This window comes from Petromyzon marinus, unplaced genomic scaffold (genome assembly GCF_048934315.1).
Source record: "Petromyzon marinus isolate PM22_M1 ecotype Great Lakes invasive population unplaced genomic scaffold, UKy_Petmar_22M1.pri1.0 PM_Scaffold_17, whole genome shotgun sequence".
Classification (NCBI taxonomy): domain Eukaryota; kingdom Metazoa; phylum Chordata; class Hyperoartia; order Petromyzontiformes; family Petromyzontidae; genus Petromyzon; species Petromyzon marinus.
Window position 1 is genome coordinate 809,652 of NW_027423135.1, and position 23,567 is coordinate 833,218.

Genomic DNA, 23,567 nt, shown 5'->3' on the forward strand with positions numbered 1-23,567 from the left:
GAGAATATTATTGTGTTATTTTATTTTATCAATTTATTATTTTATTCTCATTCTACGTGACTTTACCGAAAGAACCAAAGAAGATATTTATACTGTGTAGGAACCTCCTGGTTACTACACCACCAGCAGCCCACAGGGGATGATTATTGTGGCTGTCCGTCCGTCGTGCATCCAAGAATGGGAGGGGTAGGGGTGGCGCTGGGTGGGGAGGGGAGGGGCTGGGTGGGGAGGGAGGGGAGGGGCTGGGTGGGGAGGGGCTGGGTGGGGAGGGAGGGGAGGGGCTGGGTGGGGAGGGGCTGGGTGGGGAGGGGCTGGGTGGGGAGGGTGGGGCTGGGTGGGGAGGGGCTGGGTGGGGAGGGGCTGGATGGGGAGGGGCTGGGTGGGGAGGGGCTGGATGGGGAGGGGCTGGGTGGGGAGGGGCTGGGTGGGGAGGGGCTGGGTGGAGAGGGAGGGTGGGGAGGGGCTGGGTGGGGAGGGGCTGGGTGGGCTGGATGGGGAGGGGCTGGGTGGGGAGGGGCTGGGTGGGGAGGGGCTGAGTGGGGAGGGGCTGGGTGGGGAGGGACCGGTCACCCCGTGGTGCCCCCCTTATAAAACTCAACGTTTCACCAACTCACGCCGGCTTGTGCCCGCCCTCACAGTCGGGCATATTGTTGCGGAACACACCACGTGGTGGTGCCGCCATTGTTGTTGACCCTGGCCATTGACCGAGCAACCCGACGTTCCTACCAGCTCCCTCCCGCAGGAGGAGGAATCCCATCGCTGTCAACCCATACGGTTTTATAGGGGCCACTTTTTTAAAATTTTCTTGTTGTGGTTTTCACACCTGATGATGATTGCTTGTATTGCAGTCGAAACGTCGTGATAATTTTTATTGTTCTATATTTTTATTGTTTTATTGTTTCCCTTCAACGTGACTTTACCGAAAGAACCAAGAATATTTTGATTTAAAGCTTTCGTGACTCCAGTAATTCATATTCTTAGTTCTTTCGGTAAAGTCACGTTGAAGGGAAACAATAAAATAATAAAATATATATAAAACAATAAAAATTCTCACGACGTTTCAACCATAACACAAACGGTCGTCATCAGGTGTGTCGGTTTGCATTAATTTATTTGTGTTATGGTCGAAACGTCGTGAGAATTTTTATTGTTTTATATATATTTTATTATTTTATTGTTTCCCTTCAACGTGACTTTACCGAAAGAACTAAGAATATGAACCAAGAATATGCTGAACTCAGCCCTCCCACCCACCCACCCACTTTCCTTTCTGGCTCCCACCCCCCCTAACCTAGATATAAACCAGATCGTCTGTGTACTCGACACAGATATTCTTCTGTGACTGTTCCACCTGAAGACGGAAGCTTGTGTTGCCTCCGAAACGTCGTGATTTTATTTTTTTATTTTGGCTTATTTTGTTTTATTTGTTACCTACTACGTGACTTTACCGAATGAAACCAAAGAGTATGAATCCTTGCGGTCAAGAAAGCTTCAAATCTATAAATTTCCCAAATACGCCTTTAAAGATCAGACCACCTTCTAGATTTAAAGCTTTCGTGACTGCAAGGATCCATACTCTTTGGTTCTATTCGGTAAAGTCACGTAGTAGGTAAAAAATAAGACGACAAAAATCACGACGTTTCGGCCACAAACACAAGTGGCCTTCATCAGGTGAAGGGGACCGTACTGTCACGAGGACAGCGCTGGAGTGAAGACAGTCCAGCCCAGGCCGAAACGTCGTGAATTTTGTTGTTTTATTTTTTTACCTACTACGTGACTTTACCGAATAGAACCAAAGAGTATCAGACCACCTGTTAGCCATCGTTGTCAACGCGTTGCCCAGAACCTTCTCCAGAGGGCACATCTCCCGTGGTTATCGATGCAAATTCTCCAAAGTGTTAACATTTTTTTGAAACACACTAACATTTTAATTCTGAAACGACAGCACGACGTCACCGCGCGTTTGTGGTGACGTCACCACGCACGTCGACTCCGCAAACCCCCCCTCTCCCGCCCCACCGATGTAACCGTGCGTGGTGACGTCACCGCGCTGTGTGACCGTGCGCGCTGACGTCACCGCGCACGTCTGACCTTGGCCGGTGGAGGGGGGGGGTAAGGGGGCCGCGCACCAGGGTGCGCGCTGACGTCATCACACGCAGAGTTCTCTGTCCCGGTTTTACGTGATGATGTCATGTGGTCGCGTCACCCACATGCGGCGGGGGGCGGCGGTTTCGCTTAAGTGCAGTGACGTCATCGCGCGTTGGTGATGACGCAACCACGCACGTCGGCTCCGGCCCCCTCCCCCACCACCAAGGTCGGACGTGCGCGGTGACGTTCACGCGCTATGGACGTGGCGCTGACGTCACCGCGCACAAGAGTTGTCCGTCCTGGCTTACGTGATGACGTAGATAGTCGCGTTGCCCAATAGCGGCGGGGGGCGGTTTCGCTTAAGTGTAGTGACGTCATCGCGCGTTAGTGATGACGTAGCCACGCACATCGGCTCCGCCAACCCCCCCCCACCAAGGTCGGGACGTGCGTGGTGACGTCACGCGCAGGCTCAAGAGACGCGCTCCCATTGGCCGGCGAGGACACACCTCCCGGCGGGTTACGTCATTGCGTCGCTTGTCAATGTCTGCCCAGGCGATGTTCGCGTCTCTGTGGAGGTGAACACCACCACAACCACCTCCACCACAACCACCACCACCTCCACCACAACCACCTCCACCACAACCACCTCCACCACAACAACCACCACCACCACAACCACCTCCACCACAACAACCACAACAACCACTATCACCACAACCACTATCACCACAACCACCTCCACCACAACAACCACCTCCACCACAACAACCACAACCACCTCCACCACAACAACCACTATCACCACAACAACAACCACCACAACAACAACCACCACCACTACTACCAACACCACTATCACCACCACAACAACCACCACAACCACCACAACAACCACCACCACTACTACCACCACCACTATCGCCACCACAACAACCACCACTACCACAGCTACCACCACTACCACAACCACCACTACCACCAGCACAACCACCATTATCACTACCACCACTACCACCACAACCACCACTACCACCACAACCACCACTACCACCACAACCACCACCACCACTACTAGCCACTACCACAACCACCACCACCACTACCACCAGCACAACCACCATTATCACTACCACCACAACCACCACTACCACCACAACCACCACCACCACTACTAGCCACTACCACCACCACTACTACCACCACTACCCACCACTACCACAACTACCACCACTATGTATGGCGTATTAGTTGTGGTGTGTGTAGTGCATAGTGTACTAGTTGTGGTGTGTTTGTGTAGTGTATTAAGCGTGGTGGTGTGTAGTGTACAGCGTGTGTAGTGTATGGTGTGTAGTGTGTGTGGTGTATAATGTGGTGGTGTGTGTGGTGTATAGTGTGTGTAGTGTGTGTGGTGTATAGTGTGTGTGGTGTGTAATGTATAGTGTGTGTGTAGTGTATAGTGTGTAGTGTATAGTGTGTGTGGTGTGTAGTGTATTAGTGTGTGTGTAGTGTATTAGTGTGTGTGTAGTGTATAGTGTGTGTGTAGTGTATTAGTTGTGTGTATAGTGTGTGTGTAGTGTATTAGTGTGTGTGTAGTGTATTAGTTGTGTGTGTAGTGTATAGTGTGTGTGTAGTGTATTAGTTGTGTGTGTAGTGTATAGTGTGTGTGTAGTGTATTAGTTGTCTGTGTGGTGTATTAGTTGTGTGTGTGGTGTATTAGTTGTGTGTGTAGTGTATTAGTGTGTGTGTAGTGTATTAGTTGTGTGTGTGTGGTGTATTAGTGTGTGTGTAGTGTAGAGTGTGTGTGTAGTATATTAGTTGTGTGTGTAGTGTATAGTGTGTGTGTAGTGTATAGTGTGTGTGTAGTGTATTAGTTGTGTGTGTGTGGTGTATTAGTTGTGTGTGTGTGGTGTATTAGTTGTGTGTGTGTGGTGTATAGTGTGTGTGTAGTGTATTAGTGTGTGTGTAGTGTATTAGTGTGTGTGTAGTGTATTAGTGTGTGTGTAGTGTATTAGTTGTGTGTGTAGTGTATTAGTGTGTGTGTAGTGTATTAGTGTGTGTGTAGTGTATAGTGTGTGTGTAGTGTATTAGTGTGTGTATAGTGTGTGTGTGTAGTGTATTAGTGTGGTGTATAGTGTATAATGTGTGTGGTGTATAGTGTATAATGTGTGTGGTGTATAGTGTATAATGTGTGTGGTGTATAGTGTATAATGTGTGTGGTGTATAGTGTATAATGTGTGTGGTGTATAGTGTATAATGTGTGTGGTGTATAGTGTATAATGTGTGTGGTTAGTGTATAGTGTGTATAGTGTATAGTGTGTGTGTAGTGTATAGTGTGTGTGTAGTGTATTAGTGTGTGTGTAGTGTATAGTGTGTGTGTAGTGTATTAGTGTGTGTGTAGTGTATTGTGTGTGTGGTGTATTAGTTGTGTGTGTAGTGTATTAGTGTGTGTGTGGTGTATAGTGTGTGTGTTGTGTATTAGTTGTGTGTGTAGTGTATAGTGTGTGTGTAGTGTATAGTGTGTGTATAGTGTATAGTGTACTAGTTGTGGTGTGTGTGTAGTGTATTAAGTGTAGTGTGTGTATAGTGTGTAGTGTATTAGTTGTGTGTAGTGTGTGTGGTGTGTAGTGTATAGTGTGTGTGTGTGTAGTGTATAGTGTGTGTGGTGTGTAGTGTATAGTGTGTGTGGTGTATAGTGATATAGTGTGTTGGTGTTAGTGTGTAGTGTGTGTGGTGTATGGTGTATAGTGTGTGTGGTGTATAGTGTATTGTGTGTGTAGTGTATAGTGTATTAATTGTAGTGTATAGTGTATGTGTAGTGTATAGTGTGTGTGTGTGGGGTATAGTGTATAGTGTGTGTGGTGTATAGTGTATAGTGTGTTGTAGTGTTATTGTGTGTAGTGTATAGTGTGTATAGTGTATAGAGTGTGTGGTGTGTAGTGTATAGTGTGTGTGGTGTATGGTGTATAGTGTGTGTTGGTGTATAGTTTTTGTGTGTGTAGTGTATAGTGTGTAGTGTATTAATTTGTAGTGTATAGTGTGTGTAGTGTATAGTGTGTGGTGTATAGAGTGTGTGGTGTGTATTGTATAGTGTGGTGTGTAGTGTATAGTGTGGTGTGTGTGTATAGGTATATAGTGTGTGTGGTGTATAGTGTATAGTGTGTGTAGTGTATAGTGTGTGTGGTGTGTAGTATGTGTGGTGTATATTGCGTGTGGTGTAAGTGTGTGTGTGTGTATGTGTGTAGTGTGTGTAGTGTATAGGGATGTGGATGTGTAGTGTATTAGTGTAGTGTATAGTGTGTGTAGTGTATTAATTGTAGTGTATAGTGTGTGTAGTGTATTAGTTGTGGCGTGTGTGGTGTGACGCGTGATGTGTTGTGCTGTGTTGCTGCGTTGTGCTGCAGGGGTTGGGCCAGGCGTAATGCAGTCCCATCAAGAGTTCTCTACTCCTCCTCTCCCCATTCCGGTGATGGCTCCACATCACCACTATCACCACCGCCACCAGTATCATCATCACCATCATCTACAGCATGACTACATCATCATCACCATCACCACCACCACCGCCACCAGTATCATCATCATCATCTACAGCATGACTACATCACCACCATCACCATCACCACCACCAGTATCATGATCACCATCATCTACAGCATGACTACATCATCACCATCATCACCATCACCGCCACCAGTATCATCATCACCATCACCACCATCACCACCATCACCGCCACCAGTATCATCATCACCATCATCTACAGCATGGCTACATCACCATCACCACCACCATCACCACCACCAGCATCATGATCACCGTAATCTACAGCATGACTACATCATCATCACCACCATCACCACCACCAGTATCATGATCACCATCATCTACAGCATAACTACATCATCACTATCACCACCACCACCACCAGTATCATGATCACCATCATCTACAGCATGACTACATCATCACCATCACCAGTGTAATGATCACCATCATCTACAGCATGACTACATCATTATCACCATCACCACCATCACACCACCACCAGTATCATGATCACTAACATCTACAGCATGGCTACATCATCACCATCACCACCACCATCATCATCACCGCCACCAGTATGATCATCACCATCATCTACAGCATGACTACATCATTATCACCATCACCACCATCACCACCACCAGTATCATGATCACTAACATCTACAGCATGGCTACATCATCACCATCACCACCACCATCATCATCACCGCCACCAGTATGATCATCACCATCATCTACAGCATGACTACATCATCATCACCATCACCGCCACCACCATCACCGCCACCAGTATCATCATCACCATCATCTACAGCATGACTACATCATCATCACCATCACCGCCACCACCATCACCGCCACCAGTATCATCATCACCATCATCTACAGCATGACTACATCATCACCATCATCACCATCATCACCACCATCACCGCCACCAGTATCATCATCACCATCATCTACAGCATGACTACATCATCACCACTGTCACCATCATCACCGCCACCACCATCACCACCACCACCACCATGACCGTCACCAGTATCATGATCACCATCACCTACAGCAGGGGTGGGGAACATTTTTTTCTGCCAAGGGCCATTTGGATATTTACATAACATCATCCGCGGGCCATACAAGATTATCAACTTAAAAATTAGCCCGTTAGATTTGGTCAAACATTTAATTAAGTCGCCCCTAATGCCATGGGCTGGAACTGCTTCTCTTTGGCGAGGCATAGTGTGATGATGATGATGGTGATGTTAGCCGGCTATTGACGACGATGTTGCCGCTACTCGCAACTGCTTTTCCACGTTTTGCTCTCCTAGATTTGTTGAATTTGGAGTCCCGCCTGCGGTTGCCTTGGCAGCTCCAGAGACCCAAATGATTCCGCGGTGCCTCAGACGGCCCCCACCCCTGATCTACAGCATGGCTACATCAGCTCCACGTGGAGAACGCGTTTCCCCGTGACCACGTGACCACGTGACCCAGTGACCCCTGGTCTCCGCAGGATCGACTCGGCGTTGGTGGCGAACCGGGGAGAGATTGCGTGACCCCGTGACCCCGTGACCCAGGCAGGATCGACTCGGTGTTGGTGGCGAACCGGGGAGAGATTGCGTGACCCCGTGACCCCGTGACCCAGGCAGGATCGACTCGGTGTTGGTGGCGAACCGGGGAGAGATTGCGTGACCCCGTGACCCCGTGACCCAGGCAGGATCGACTCGGTGTTGGTGGCGAACCGGGGAGAGATTGCATGACCCCGTGACCCCGTGACCCAGGCAGGATCGACTCGGTGTTGGTGGTGAACCGGGGAGAGATTGCGTGACCCCGTGACCCCGTGACCCCGTGACCCAGGCAGGATCGACTCGGTGTTGATGGTGAACCGGGGAGAGATTGCGTGACCCCGTGACCCCGTGACCCAGGCAGGATCGACTCGGTGTTGGTGGCGAACCGGGGAGAGATTGCGTGACCCCGTGACCCCGTGACCCCGTGACCCAGGCAGGATCGACTCGGTGTTGGTGGCGAACCGGGGAGAGATTGCGTGACCCCGTGACCCCGTGACCCCGTGACCCCGTGACCCAGGCAGGATCGACTCGGTGTTGGTGGCGAATCGGGGAGAGATTGCGTGACCCCGTGACCCCGTGACCCCGTGACCCAGGCAGGATCGACTCGGTGTTGGTGGCGAACCGGGGAGAGATTGCGTGACCCCGTGACCCCGTGACCCCGTGACCCAGGCAGGATCGACTCGGTGTTGGTGGCGAACCGGGGAGAGATTGCGTGCCGCGTCATCCGTTCGGCGAGGGCCATGGGGGTGCGGAGCGTGGCGGTGTTCAGCGACCCCGACGCTACAGCCATGCACGTCGCCATGGTAACCACAGCTGTGGCGGCGGCGGCAACAGTAACCGTGGCAACCGCCACCACGACCGCCGCAGCCACCACCGCAACAACCACCACCATACCAACAACAACCACCACCACCATACCAACAACAACCACCACCACCATACCAACAACAACCACCACCATACCAACAACCACCACCACCATACCAACAACAACCACCACCATACCAACAACCACCACCATACCAACAACAGCCACCACCATACCAACAACAACCACCACCACCATACCAACAACCACCACCACCATACCAACAACAACCACCACCATACCAACAACCACCACCACCATACCAACAACAACCACCACTATACCAACAACCACCACCACCATACCAACAACAACCACCACCACCATACCAACAACCACCACCATACCAACAACCACCACCACCATACCAACAACAACCACCACCACCATACCAACAACCACCACCACCATACCAACAACAACCACCAACATACCAACAACCACCACCATACCAACAACCACCACCATACCAACAACCACCACCATAACAACAACCACCACCATACCAACAACAACCACCACCATACCAACAACAACCACCACCATACCAACAACAACCACCACCATACCAACAACAACCACCATACCAACAACAACAACCACCATACCAACAACAACCACCACCATACCAACAACAACCACCATACCAACAACCACCACCACCATAACAACAACCACCACCATACCAACAACCACCACCACCATACCAACAACAACCACCACCATACCAACAACAACCACCATACCAACAACAACCACCACCATACCAAAACAACCACCACCATACCAACAACCACCACCACCCCCATACCAACAACCACCACCACCATACCAACAACCACCATACCAACAACCACCATACCAACAACAACAACCACCCCCATACCAACAACCACCACCACCATACCAACAACAACCACCACCATACCAACAACAACCACCACCATACCAACAACAACCACCACCATACCAACAACAACCACCCCCATACCAACAACAACCACCACCATACCAACAACAACCACCACCATACCAACAACAACCACCATACCAACAACCACCACCACCATACCAACAACAACCACCACCATACCAACAACCACCACCACCATACCAACAACAACCACCACCATACCAACAACAACCACCACCATACCAACAACAACCACCACCATACCAACAACAACCACCAACATACCAACAACCACCACCATACCAACAACCACCACCATACCAACAACCACCACCATAACAACAACAACCACCACCATACCAACAACCACCACCATACCAACAACAACCACCACCATACCAACAACCACCACCACCTTACCAACAACCACCACCATACCAACAACAACCACCATACCAACAACCACCACCACCATACCAACAACCACCACCATACCAACAACCACCACCATACCATCAACCACCACCATACCAACAACAACCACCACCATACCAACAACCACCACCACTATACTAACAACCACTACCACCATACTAACAACCACCACCACCATACCAACAACAACCACCATACCAACAACAACCACCATACCAACAACCACCACCATAACAACAACCACCACCATACCAACAACCACCACCATACCAACAACAACCACCACCATACCAACAACCACCACCACCATACCAACAACCACCACCACCATACCAACAACCACCACCACCATACCAACAACCACCATACCAACAACCACCACCACCATACCAACAACCACCACCATAACAACAACCACCACCACCATACCAACAACAACCACCATACCAACAACCACCACCATACCAACAACCACCCCCATACCAACAACACCCACCACCATACCAACAACCACCACCACCATACCAACCACCACCACCATACCAACAACCTCCACCACCATACCAACAACCACCACCACCATACCAACAACCACCACCACCATACCAACAACAACCACCATACCAACAACAACCACCACCATACCAACAACCACCACCACCATACCAACAACAACCACCATACCAACAACAACCACCATACCAACAACAACCACCATACCAACAACAACCACCACCATACCAACAACCACCACCATACCAACAACCACCACCACTTTGTGGCAGTTGTTGTTGTTGTTGGAGCGATGTTGTTGTTGTGACGTCACCACCACTTGGTTGTTGTTGTTGGAGCGATGTTGTTGTGACGTCACCACCACTTGGTGGTTGTTGTTGTTGGAGCGATGTTGTTGTTGTGACGTCACCACCACTTGGTTGTTGTTGTTGTAGCGATGTTGTGACGTCACCACCACTTGGTTGTTGTTGTTGTTGTCGTTGGAGCGATGTTGTTGTTGTGACGTCACCACCACTTGGTTGTTGTTGGAGCGATGTTGTTGTTGTTGTGACGTCACCACCACTTGGTTGTTGGAGCGATGTTGTTGTTGTTGTGACGTCACCACCACTTGGTTGTTGTTGTTGTAGCGATGTTGTGACGTCACCACCACTTGGTTGTTGTTGTCGTTGGAGCGATGTTGTTGTTGTGACGTCACCACCACTTGGTTGTTGTTGGAGCGATGTTGTTGTTGTTGTGACGTCACCACCACTTGGTTGTTGTTGGAGCGATGTTGTTGTTGTTGTGACGTCCCACCACTTGGTTGTTGTTGTTGTAGCGATGTTGTGACGTCACCACCACTTGGTTGTTGTTGTTGTTGTCGTTGGAGCGATGTTGTTGTTGTGACGTCACCACCACTTGGTTGTTGTTGGAGCGATGTTGTTGTTGTTGTGACGTCACCACCACTTGGTTGTTGTTGGAGCGATGTTGTTGTTGTGACGTCACCACCACTTGGTTGTTGTTGTTGTAGCGATGTTGTGACGTCACCACCACTTGGTTGTTGTTGTTGTTGTCGTTGGAGCGATGTTGTTGTTGTGACGTCACCACCACTTTGTTGTTGTTGGAGCGATGTTGTTGTTGTTGTGACGTCACCACCACTTTGTTGTTGTTGTAGCGATGTTAATGTTGTGACGTCACCACCACTTTGTTGTTGTTGTTGTAGCGATGTTGTTGTTGTGACGTCGCCACCACTTGGTTGTTGTTGTTGTAGCGATGTTGTTGTTGTTGTTGTAGCGATGTTGTTGTTGTAGCGATGTTGTTGTTGTTGTAGCGATGTTGTTGTTGGTGTTGTGACGTCACAGGCGACGAGGCACACCACATTGGTTGTTGTTGTTGTGACGTCACAGGCGGACGAGGCACACCACATTGGTTGTTGTTGTTGTGACGTCACAGGCGGACGAGGCACACCACATTGGTTGTTGTTGTTGTGACGTCACAGGCGGACGAGGCACACCACATTGGTTGTTGTTGTTGTGACGTCACAGGCGGACGAGGCACACCACATTGGCCCAGCGGCGTCACAGCTGAGCTACCTGAACATGGACAGAATCCTGGACGTGGCACGGCACTCCGGGTGTCAGGTGAGGGGAGGGGCACGTGGGGGGAGGGGCACGGGGGGGGGAGGGGCACGTGGGGGGGAGGGGCACGTGGGGGGGAGGGGCACGTGGGGGGAGGGGCACGTGGGGGGAGGGGCACGTGGGGGGAGGGGCACGTGGGGGGAGGGGCACGTGGGGGCGAGGGCACGAGGGGGCGAGGGGGAGCACGTGGGGGAGGGGGAGCACGTGGGGGAGGGGCACGTGGGGGGGAGGGGCACGTGGGGGGGGAGGGGCACGGGGGGGGAGGGGCACGTGGGGGGAGGGGCACGAGGGGGAGGGGAGCACGTGGGGGAGGGGCACGTGGGGGGGAGGGGCACGTGGGGGGAGGGGGCACGTGGGGGGGAGGGGCACGAGGGGGGAGGGGCACGAGGGGGGAGGGGCACACTGATTGCTACTCTTCTTCACTGTCTCACCCTTGTTCACACGTCTCACCCCCACGTGACCCCCCCACGTGACCCCCCCACGTGACCCCCCCCACGTGACCCCCCCCCACGTGACCCCCCCCCCACGTGACCCCCCCCCACGTGACCCCCCCCCACGTGACCCCCCCCACGTGACCCCCCCCCACGTGACCCCCCCCCACGTGACCCCCCCCCCACGTGACCCCCCCCCACGTGACCCCCCCCAGGCAGTGCACCCAGGCTACGGGTTTTTTGTCGGAGTCTGCGGAGTTTGCTGAGCGGTGCCACGCGGCCGGAGTTGTCTTCGTTGGGCCACCTGCCTCCGCCATCAGAGACATGGGGTTCAAGAGGTCACCACTCAACACTCACCACTCACTCACCACTCAACACTCACTCACCACTCAACACTCACCACTCACTCACCACCCGCCTCCGCCATCAGAGACATGGGGTTCAAGAGGTCACCACTCAACACTCACCACTCACTCACCACTCAACACTCACCACTCACCACTCACTCACCACTCACTCACCACTCACTCACCACTCACTCACCACTCACTCACCACCCGCCTCCGCCATCAGAGACATGGGGTTCAAGAGGTCACCACTCAACACTCACCACTCAACACTCACCACTCAACACTCACTCACCACTCACACTCACCACTCACTCACCACCCGCCTCCGCCATCAGAGACATGGGGTTCAAGAGGTCACCACTCAACACTCACCACTCACACTCACCACTCAACACTCACACTCACCACTCAACTCACCAACTCACTCACCACCCGCCTCCGCCATCAGAGACATGGGGTTCAAGAGGTCACCACTCAACACTCACCACTCAACACTCACCCCCACCACTCAACACTCACTCACCACTCACCTCTCCTCCACTCACCACTCACTCACCACCCGCCTCCGCCATCAGAGACATGGGGTTCAAGAGGTCACCACTCAACACTCACCACTCACTCACCACTCAACACTCACCACTCACCACTCACTCACCACTCACTCACCACTCACTCACCACTCACTCACCACTCACTCACCACCCGCCTCCGCCATCAGAGACATGGGGTTCAAGAGGTCACCACTCAACACTCACCACCTCACTCACTCCACTCACCACTCAACACTCACCATCACTCACTCACCACTCACTCACCACTCACTCACCACCCGCCTCCGCCATCAGAGACATGGGGTTCAAGAGGTCACCAACTCAGGACACTCACCACCCACTCACCACTCACCACTCACTCACCACTCACTCACCACTCACTCACCACTCACTCACCACCCGCCTCCGCCATCAGAGACATGGGGTTCAAGAGGTCACCACTCAACACTCACTCACCACTCACTCACCACTCACTCACCACTCACTCACCACTCACTCACCACCCGCCTCCGCCATCAGAGACATGGGGTTCAAGAGGTCACCACTCAACACTCACCACTCAACACTCAACACTCACTCACCACTCAACACTCACCACTCACTCACCACCCGCCTCCGCCATCAGAGACATGGGGTTCAAGAGGTCACCACTCAACACTCACCACTCACTCACCACTCAACACTCACCACTCACCACTCACTCACCACTCACTCACCACTCACTCACCACTCACTCACCACCCGCCTCCGCCATCAGAGACATGGGGTTCAAGAGGTCACCACTCAACACTCACCACTCAACACTCACCACTCAACACTCACCACTCACTCACCACTCACTCACCACTCACTCACCACCCGCCTCCGCCATCAGAGACATGGGGTTCAAGAGGTCACCACTCAACACTCACCACTCACTCACCACTCAACACTCACCACTCACTCACCACTCACTCACCACTCACTCACCACTCACTCACCACCCGCCTCCGCCATCAGAGACATGGGGTTCAAGAGGTCACCACTCAACACTCACCACTCACTCACCACTCAACACTCACCACTCACTCACCACTCACTCACCACTCACTCACCACTCACTCACCACTCACTCACCACCCGCCTCCGCCATCAGAGACATGGGGTTCAAGAGGTCACCACTCAACACTCACCACTCAACACTCAACACTCACTCACCACTCAACACTCACCACTCACTCACCACCCGCCTCCGCCATCAGAGACATGGGGTTCAAGAGGTCACCACTCAACACTCACCACTCACCTTGCTCACCACTCAACACTCACTCACCACTCAACACTCACCACTCACTCACCACCCGCCTCCGCCATCAGAGACATGGGGTTCAAGAGGTCAACACTCAACACTCACCACTCACTCACCACTCAACACTCACCACTCACCACTCACTCACCACTCACTCACCACTCACTCACCACTCACTCACCACCCGCCTCCGCCATCAGAGACATGGGGTTCAAGAGGTCACCACTCAACACTCACCACTCAACACTCACCACTCAACACTCACCACTCACTCACCACTCACTCACCACTCACTCACCACTCACTCACCACCCGCCTCCGCCATCAGAGACATGGGGTTCAAGAGGTCACCACTCAACACTCACCACTCACTCACCACTCAACACTCACCACTCACCACTCACTCACCACTCACTCACCACTCACTCACCACTCACTCACCACCCGCCTCCGCCATCAGAGACATGGGGTTCAAGAGGTCACCACTCAACACTCACCACTCACTCACCACTCAACACTCACCACTCACTCACCACTCACTCACCACTCACTCACCACTCACTCACCACCCGCCTCCGCCATCAGAGACATGGGGTTCAAGAGGTCACCACTCAACACTCACCACTCAACACTCACCACTCAACACTCACCACTCACTCACCACTCACTCACCACTCACTCACCACTCACTCACCACCCGCCTCCGCCATCAGAGACATGGGGTTCAAGAGGTCACCACTCAACACTCACCACTCACTCACCACTCAACACTCACCACTCACCACTCACTCACCACTCACTCACCACTCACTCACCACTCACTCACCACCCGCCTCCGCCATCAGAGACATGGGGTTCAAGAGGTCACCACTCAACACTCACCACTCAACACTCACCACTCAACACTCACCACTCAACACTCACCACTCACTCACCACTCACTCACCACTCACTCACCACTCACTCACCACCCGCCTCCGCCATCAGAGACATGGGGTTCAAGAGGTCACCACTCAACACTCACCACTCACTCACCACTCAACACTCACCACTCACCACTCACTCACCACTCACTCACCACTCACTCACCACTCACTCACCACCCGCCTCCGCCATCAGAGACATGGGGTTCAAGAGGTCACCACTCAACACTCACCACTCAACACTCACCACTCAACACTCACCACTCACTCACCACTCACTCACCACTCACTCACCACTCACTCACCACTCACTCACCACCCGCCTCCGCCATCAGAGACATGGGGTTCAAGAGGTCACCACTCAACACTCACCACTCAACACTCACCACTCACTCACCACTCACTCACCACTCACTCACCACTCACTCACCACCCGCCTCCGCCATCAGAGACATGGGGTTCAAGAGGTCACCACTCAACACTCACCACTCACCACTCAACACTCACGACTCAACACTCACCACTCACCACTCACTCACCACTCACTCACCACTCACTCACCACTCACTCACCACCCGCCTCCGCCATCAGAGACATGGGGTTCAAGAGGTCACCACTCAACACTCAACACTCACTCACTCACCACTCAACACTCACCACTCAACACTCACCACTCAACACTCACTCAACACTCACCACTCAACACTCACCACTCACTCACCACTCACTCACCACTCACTCACCACTCACTCACCACTCACTCACCACCCGCCTCCGCCATCAGAGACATGGGGTTCAAGAGGTCACCACTCAACACTCACCACTCAACACTCACCACTCAACACTCACCACTCACTCACCACTCACTCACCACTCACTCACCACTCACTCACCACCCGCCTCCGCCATCAGAGACATGGGGTTCAAGAGGTCACCACTCAACACTCACCACTCACTCACCACTCAACACTCACCACTCACCACTCACTCACCACTCACTCACCACTCACTCACCACTCACTCACCACCCGCCTCCGCCATCAGAGACATGGGGTTCAAGAGGTCACCACTCAACACTCACCACTCACCACTCAACACTCACCACTCAACACTCACCACTCACCACTCACTCACCACTCACTCACCACTCACTCACCACTCACTCACCACCCGCCTCCGCCATCAGAGACATGGGGTTCAAGAGGTCACCACTCAACACTCAACACTCACTCACTCACCACTCAACACTCACCACTCAACACTCACTCAACACTCACCACTCAACACTCACCACTCAACACTCACCACTCACTCACCACTCACTCACCACTCACTCACCACTCACTCACCACTCACTCACCACCCGCCTCCGCCATCAGAGACATGGGGTTCAAGAGGTCACCACTCAACACTCAACACTCACTCACCTAGCTCACCACTCACTCACCACTCAACACTCACCACTCAACACTCACTCACCACTCAACACTCACCACTCACTCACCTAGCTCACCACTCACTCACCACTCAACACTCACCACTCACTCACCACTCAACACTCAACACTCACTCACCACTCACTCACTCACCACTCAACACTCACTCACCTAGCTCACCACTCACTCACCACCCGCCTCCGCCATCAGAGACATGGGGTTCAAGAGGTCACCACTCAACACTCACCACTCAACACTCACTCACCACTCAACACTCACCACTCAACACTCACCTAGCTCACCACTCACCACTCAACACTCACTCACCACTCACTCACCACCGCCTCCGCCATCAGAGACATGGGGTTCAAGAGGTCACCACTCAACACTCAACACTCACTCACTCACTCACCACTCCACTCACCACTCAACACTCACCACTCAACACTCACCACTCAACACTCACCTTGCTCACCACTCAACACTCACCACTCAACACTCACCTTGCTCACCACTCAACACTCACCACTCACACTCAACACTCACCACTCAACACTCACCTTGCACACCACTCAACACTCAACACTCACCTAGCTCACCACTCACTCACCACTCAACACTCACCCTCACTCAACACTCCTAGCTCACCACTCACTCACCACTCAACACTCACTCACCACTCAACACTCAACACTCTCTCACCACTCACTCACCACTCACTCACCACTCACTCACTCACCACTCACCACTCACCTAGCTCACCACTCACTCACCACTCAACACTCACCACTCACTCACCTTGCTCACCACTCACTCACCACTCAACACTCACCACTCAACACTCACTCACCACTCAACACTCACCACTCACTCACCACTCAACACTCACCACTCAACACTCAACACTCACTCACCACCCGCCTCCGCCATCAGAGACATGGGGTTCAAGAGGTCACCACTCAACACTCACTCAACACTCACCACTCAACACTCACTCACCACTCAACACTCACCACTCAACACTCACCACTCACTCACCACTCACTCACTCAACACTCAACACTCACCACTCACTCACCACTCACTACCACCACTCACTCACTCAACACTCACTCACCACTCAACACTCACTCACTCAACACTCAACACTCACCACTCACTCACCTAGCTCACCACTCACTCACTTCACCACTCACTCACCACTCAACACTCACCACTCAACACTCACCACTCAACACTCACCACTCAACACTCACCACCTCACTCACCACTCACTCACCACTCAACACTCACTCAACACTCACTCACCACTCACTCACCACTCAACACTCACTCAACACTCACTCACCACTCAACACTCACCCACTCAACACTCACCACTCACCACTCACTCACCACTCACTCACCACTCACTCACCACTCAACACTCACCACTCACTCACCACTCACTCACCACTCACTCACCACTCACCACTCAACACTCACCACTCACTCACCACTCACTCACCACTCACTCACCACTCACCACTCAACACTCACCACTCACACTCACCACTCACCACTCAACACTCACCACTCATCACTCAACACTCACTCACCACTCACTCACCACTCACTACCACCACTCACTCAACACTCACCACTCACTCACCACTCACTCACCACTCACTACCACCACTCACTCAACACTCACCACTCAACACTCACCACTCACTCACCACTCACTCACCACTCAACACTCACTCACCACTCACCACTCACTCACCACTCACCACCACTCACCACCACTCAACACTCACTCACTCACCACTCACTCACTCACTCACCACTCACTCACCACTCACTCACCACTCACCACTCACTCACCACTCACTCACCACTCACTCAACACTCACCACTCACTCACCACTCACTCACTCACTCAACACTCACCACCACCACTACCACTCACTCACTCACTCAACACTCACTCACCACTCACTCACCACTCACCACTCACTCACCACTCACTCACTCACTCACCACTCACCACTCACTCACCACTCACTCACCACTCACTCACCACTCACTCACCACTCACCACTCACTCAACACTCACCACTCACTCACTCACTCACCACTCACCCACTCACTCACCACTCACTCACTCACTCACCACTCACTCACCACTCACTCACCACTCACTCACCACTCACTCACCACTCAACACTCACCACTCACTCACCACTCACTCACCACTCAACACCACACTCACCACTACCACTCACTCACTCACTCAACACTCACTCACCACTCACTCACCACTCAACACTCACCACTCACTCACCACTCACCACTCACTCACTCACTCACCACTCACTCACCACTCACTCACCACTCACCACTCACTCAACACTCACCACTCACTCAACACTCACCACTCACTCACTCACCACTCACCACTCCCTCACCACTCACTCACTCACCCACCACTCACTCACCACTCACCACTCACTCACTCACCACTCACCACTCACTCACCACTCACTCACCACTCACCACTCACTCAACACTCACCACTCACTCACCACTCACCACTCACCACTCACTCACCACTCACTCACCACTCACTCACTCACCACTCACTCACCACTCACTCACCACTCACTCACTCACTCACCACTCACCACTCACTCACCACTCACTCACCACTCACTCACCACTCACTCACTCACTCACCACTCACTCACCACTCACTCACCACTCACTCACCTCACTCACCACTCACTCACCACTCACTCACCACTCACTCACTCACCACTCACTCACCACTCACCACTCACTCACCACTCACCTCGCTCACTCACCACTCACTCACTCACTCACCACTCACTCACCACTCACTCACTCACTCACCACTCGCCCACCACGCTCACCACTCACTCACCACCCGCCCACCACGCTCACCACTCACCACTCTCACCCCGCTCACCACTCACCTCGCTCACCACTCACTCACCACTCACTCACCACTCACTCACCACCCGCCTCCGCCATCAGAGACATGGGGTTCAAGAGGTCACCACTCAACACTCAACACTCTCTCACCATTCACTCACCACTCGCTCACCCACCGCTCACTCACCGCTCGCTCACTACTCACCACTCACCACCCCTCACCCCCCCCCTCACCACCCCCCTCACCACCCCCCCTCACCCCCCCTCACCCTCCCAGCACGTCCAAGGCCATCATGGAGGCGGCCGGGGTGCCAATCATCAAGGGTTACCACGGCGACGACCAATCAGACGGGCGGCTGAGAAAGGAGGCGGAGCTTATCGGCTACCCGGTGATGGTGAAGGCAGTGAGGGGTGGCGGTGGCAAGGTGAGAGCCTCTCGGGGTGGAGCTCACGGGGTGGAGCTCACGGGGTGGGGCTCACTGTGTAGAGCTCACTGTGTGGAGCTCACTGTGTAGAGCTCACTGTGTAGAGCTCACTGTGTGGAGCTCACTGGGTGGAGCTCACTGTGTAGAGCTCACTGTGTAGAGCTCACTGTGTGGAGCTCACTGTGTAGAGCTCACTGTGTGGAGCTCACTGTGTAGAGCTCACTGTGTGGAGCTCACTGTGTAGAGCTCACTGTGTGGAGCTCACTGTGTAGAGCTCACTGTGTGGAGCTCACTGGGTAGAGCTCACTGTGTGGAGCTCACTGTGTAGAGCTCACTGTGTAGAGCTCACTGTGTAGAGCTCACTGGGTGGAGCTCACTGGGTGGAGCTCACTGTATGGAGCTCACTGTGTAGAGCTCACTGTGTAGAGCTCACTGTGTGGAGCTCACTGGGTAGAGCTCACTGTGTGGAGCTCACTGTGTAGAGCTCACTGTGTTGAGCTCACTGTGTAGAGCTCACTGGGTGGAGCTCACTGTATGGAGCTCACTGTGTAGAGCTCACTGTGTAGAGCTCACTGTGTGGAGCTCACTGTGTAGAGCTCACTGTGTGGAGCTCACTGTGTAGAGCTCACTGTGTAGAGCTCACTGTGTGGAGCTCACTGTGTAGAGCTCACTGTGTAGAGCTCACTGTGTGGAGCTCACTGTGTTGAGCTCACTGTGTAGAGCTCACTGTGTAGAGCTCACTGTGTAGAGCTCACTGTGTAGAGCTCACTGGGTGGAGCTCACTGTATGGAGCTCACTGTGTAGAGCTCACTGTGTAGAGCTCACTGTGTAGAGCTCACTGTGTGGAGCTCACTGTGTAGAGCTCACTGTGTGGAGCTCACTGTGTAGAGCTCACTGTGTAGAGCTCACTGTGTAGAGCTCACTGTGTAGAGCTCACTGTGTGGAGCTCACTGGGTGGAGCTCACTGTAGAGCTCACTGTGTAGAGCTCACTGTGTGGAGCTCACTGTGTGGAGCTCACTGTGTAGAGCTCACTGTGTGGAGCTCACTGTGTAGAGCTCACTGTGTGGAGCTCACTGTGTGGAGCTCACTGGGTGGAGCTCACTGTAGAGCTCACTGTGTAGAGCTCACTGTGTGGAGCTCACTGTGTGGAGCTCACTGTGTGGAGCTCACTGTGTAGAGCTCACTGTGTGGAGCTCACTGTGTAGAGCTCACTGTGTAGAGCTCACTGTGTGGAGCTCACTGTGTAGAGCTCACTGTGTAGAGCTCACTGTATGGAGCTCACTGTGTGGAGCTCACTGTGTGGAGCTCACTGTGTGGAGCTCACTGTGTGGAGCTCACTGTGTAGAGCTCACTGTAGAGCTCACTGTGTGGAGCTCACTGTGTAGAGCTCACTGTGTGGAGCTCACTGTAGAGCTCACTGTGTGGAGCTCACTGTGTAGAGCTCACTGTGTAGAGCTCACTGTGTAGAGCTCACTGTGTAGAGCTCACTGTGTGGAGCTCACTGTGTAGAGCTCACTGTGTAGAGCTCACTGTGTGGAGCTCACTGTGTGGAGCTCACTGTGTAGAGCTCACTGTGTAGAGCTCACTGTGTAGAGCTCACTGTGTAGAGCTCACTGTGGAGCTCACTGTGTGGAGCTCACTGTGTAGAGCTCACTGTGTGGAGCTCACTGTGTGGAGCTCACTGGGTGGAGCTCACTGTAGAGCTCACTGTGTGGAGCTCACTGTGTGGAGCTCACTGTGTAGAGCTCACTGTGTAGAGCTCACTGTGTGGAGCTCACTGTGTGGAGCTCACTGTGTGGAGCTCACTGTGTGGAGCTCACTGTGTGGAGCTCACTGTGTAGAGCTCACTGTGTAGAGCTCACTGTGTGGAGCTCACTGTGTAGAGCTCACTGTGTAGAGCTCACTGTGTGGAGCTCACTGTGTAGAGCTCACTGTGTGGAGCTCACTGTGTAGAGCTCACTGTGTAGAGCTCACTGTGTGGAGCTCACTGTGTAGAGCTCACTGTGTAGAGCTCACTGTGTGGAGCTCACTGTGTGGAGCTCACTGTGTGGAGCTCACTGTGTAGAGCTCACTGTGTAGAGCTCACTGGAGCTCACTGTGTAGAGCTCACTGTGTAGAGCTCACTGTGTAGAGCTCACAGGGTGGAGCTCACTGTGTAGAGCTCACTGGGTGGAGCTCACTGTGTAGAGCTCACTGTGTAGAGCTCACTGTGTGGAGCTCACTGTGTAGAGCTCACTGGGTGGAGCTCACTGGGTGGAGCTCACTGTGTAGAGCTCACTGTGTAGAGCTCACTGTGTAGAGCTCACTGTGTAGAGCTCACTGTGTGGAGCTCACTGTGTAGAGCTCACTGTGTAGAGCTCACTGTGTTGAGCTCACTGTGTGGAGCTCACTGTGTAGAGCTCACTGTGTAGAGCTCACTGTGTAGAGCTCACTGGGTGGAGCTCACTGTGTAGAGCTCACTGTGTAGAGCTCACTGTGTAGAGCTCACTGTGTAGAGCTCACTGTGTAGAGCTCACTGTGTGGAGCTCACTGTGTAGAGCTCACTGTGTAGAGCTCACTGTGTAGAGCTCACTGTGTAGAGCTCACTGTGTGGAGCTCACTGTGTGGAGCTCACTGGGTGGAGCTCACTGTGTAGAGCTCACTGTGTAGAGCTCACTGTGTGGAGCTCACTGTGTGGAGCTCACTGTGTAGAGCTCACTGTGTAGAGCTCACTGTGTAGAGCTCACTGTGTGGAGCTCACTGGGTGGAGCTCACTGTGTAGAGCTCACTGTGTAGAGCTCACTGTGTGGAGCTCACTGTGTGGAGCTCACTGTGTAGAGCTCACTGTGTAGAGCTCACTGGGTGGAGCTCACTGTGTAGAGCTCACTGTGTAGAGCTCACTGTGTGGAGCTCACTGTGTAGAGCTCACTGTGCAGAGCTCACTGTGCAGAGCTCACTGTGTAGAGCTCACTGTGTAGAGCTCACTGGGTGGAGCTCACTGTGTAGAGCTCACTGTGTGGAGCTCACTGTGTAGAGCTCACTGTGTAGAGCTCACTGTGTAGAGCTCACTGGGTGGAGCTCACTGTGTAGAGCTCACAGGGTGGAGCTCACGGGGTGGAGCTCACCGCTGAGACACGCTCACCAGATGGCGCTCACCAGCTCACCAGGCAGACAGCTCACCGCTCAGACACAACGCACCACTCACGCTCACCAGACAATGTGGTGATGATGTTGTTGATGCTGGTGATGATGATGTTGGTGATGGTGGTGATGATGCTGATGTTGTTGATGTTGGTGATGGTGCTGATGATGATGATGATGGCGATGATACACGGGGCATGCGGATCGTGCGGAGCGACGCTGACAGTGTTGACGGTGTTGATGATGATGATGGTGGTGATGATGGTGAATATGATGGTGATGGTGTTGATGATGATGGTGATGGTGTTGATGATGATGGTGATGGTGTTGATGATGATGGTGTTGATGATGATGATGGTCATGGTGTTGATGATGATGGTGTTGATGATGATGGTCATGGTGTTGATGGTGTTGATGGTGGTGATGGTGTTGATGGTGGTGATGGTGTTGATGGTGGTGATGATGGCGGTGATGGCGGTGATGATGGTGATGGTGTTGATGGTGTTGATGATGATGGTGGTGATGGTGGTGGTGGTGATGGTGGTGGTGGTGGTGATGGTGG

General features: G+C 52.9%; 1 protein-coding gene across 1 annotated transcript in view; it reads left to right on the top strand.

Annotated features, from left to right (window-relative positions):
• Positions 1–1,298: 1,298 nt before the first annotated feature.
• Positions 1,299–23,567, top strand: part of MCCC1 (methylcrotonyl-CoA carboxylase subunit 1) — a 73,025-nt gene continuing 50,756 nt past the window's right edge. Inside the window, 7 exon segments of the mRNA XM_076063691.1 lie at positions 1,299–2,663; positions 5,490–5,551; positions 7,871–8,004; positions 11,451–11,546; positions 12,190–12,207; positions 12,209–12,312; positions 19,737–19,884. Of these exon segments, the coding sequence (XP_075919806.1) occupies positions 2,629–2,663; positions 5,490–5,551; positions 7,871–8,004; positions 11,451–11,546; positions 12,190–12,207; positions 12,209–12,312; positions 19,737–19,884 (597 nt within the window). The 5' untranslated portion in view covers positions 1,299–2,628.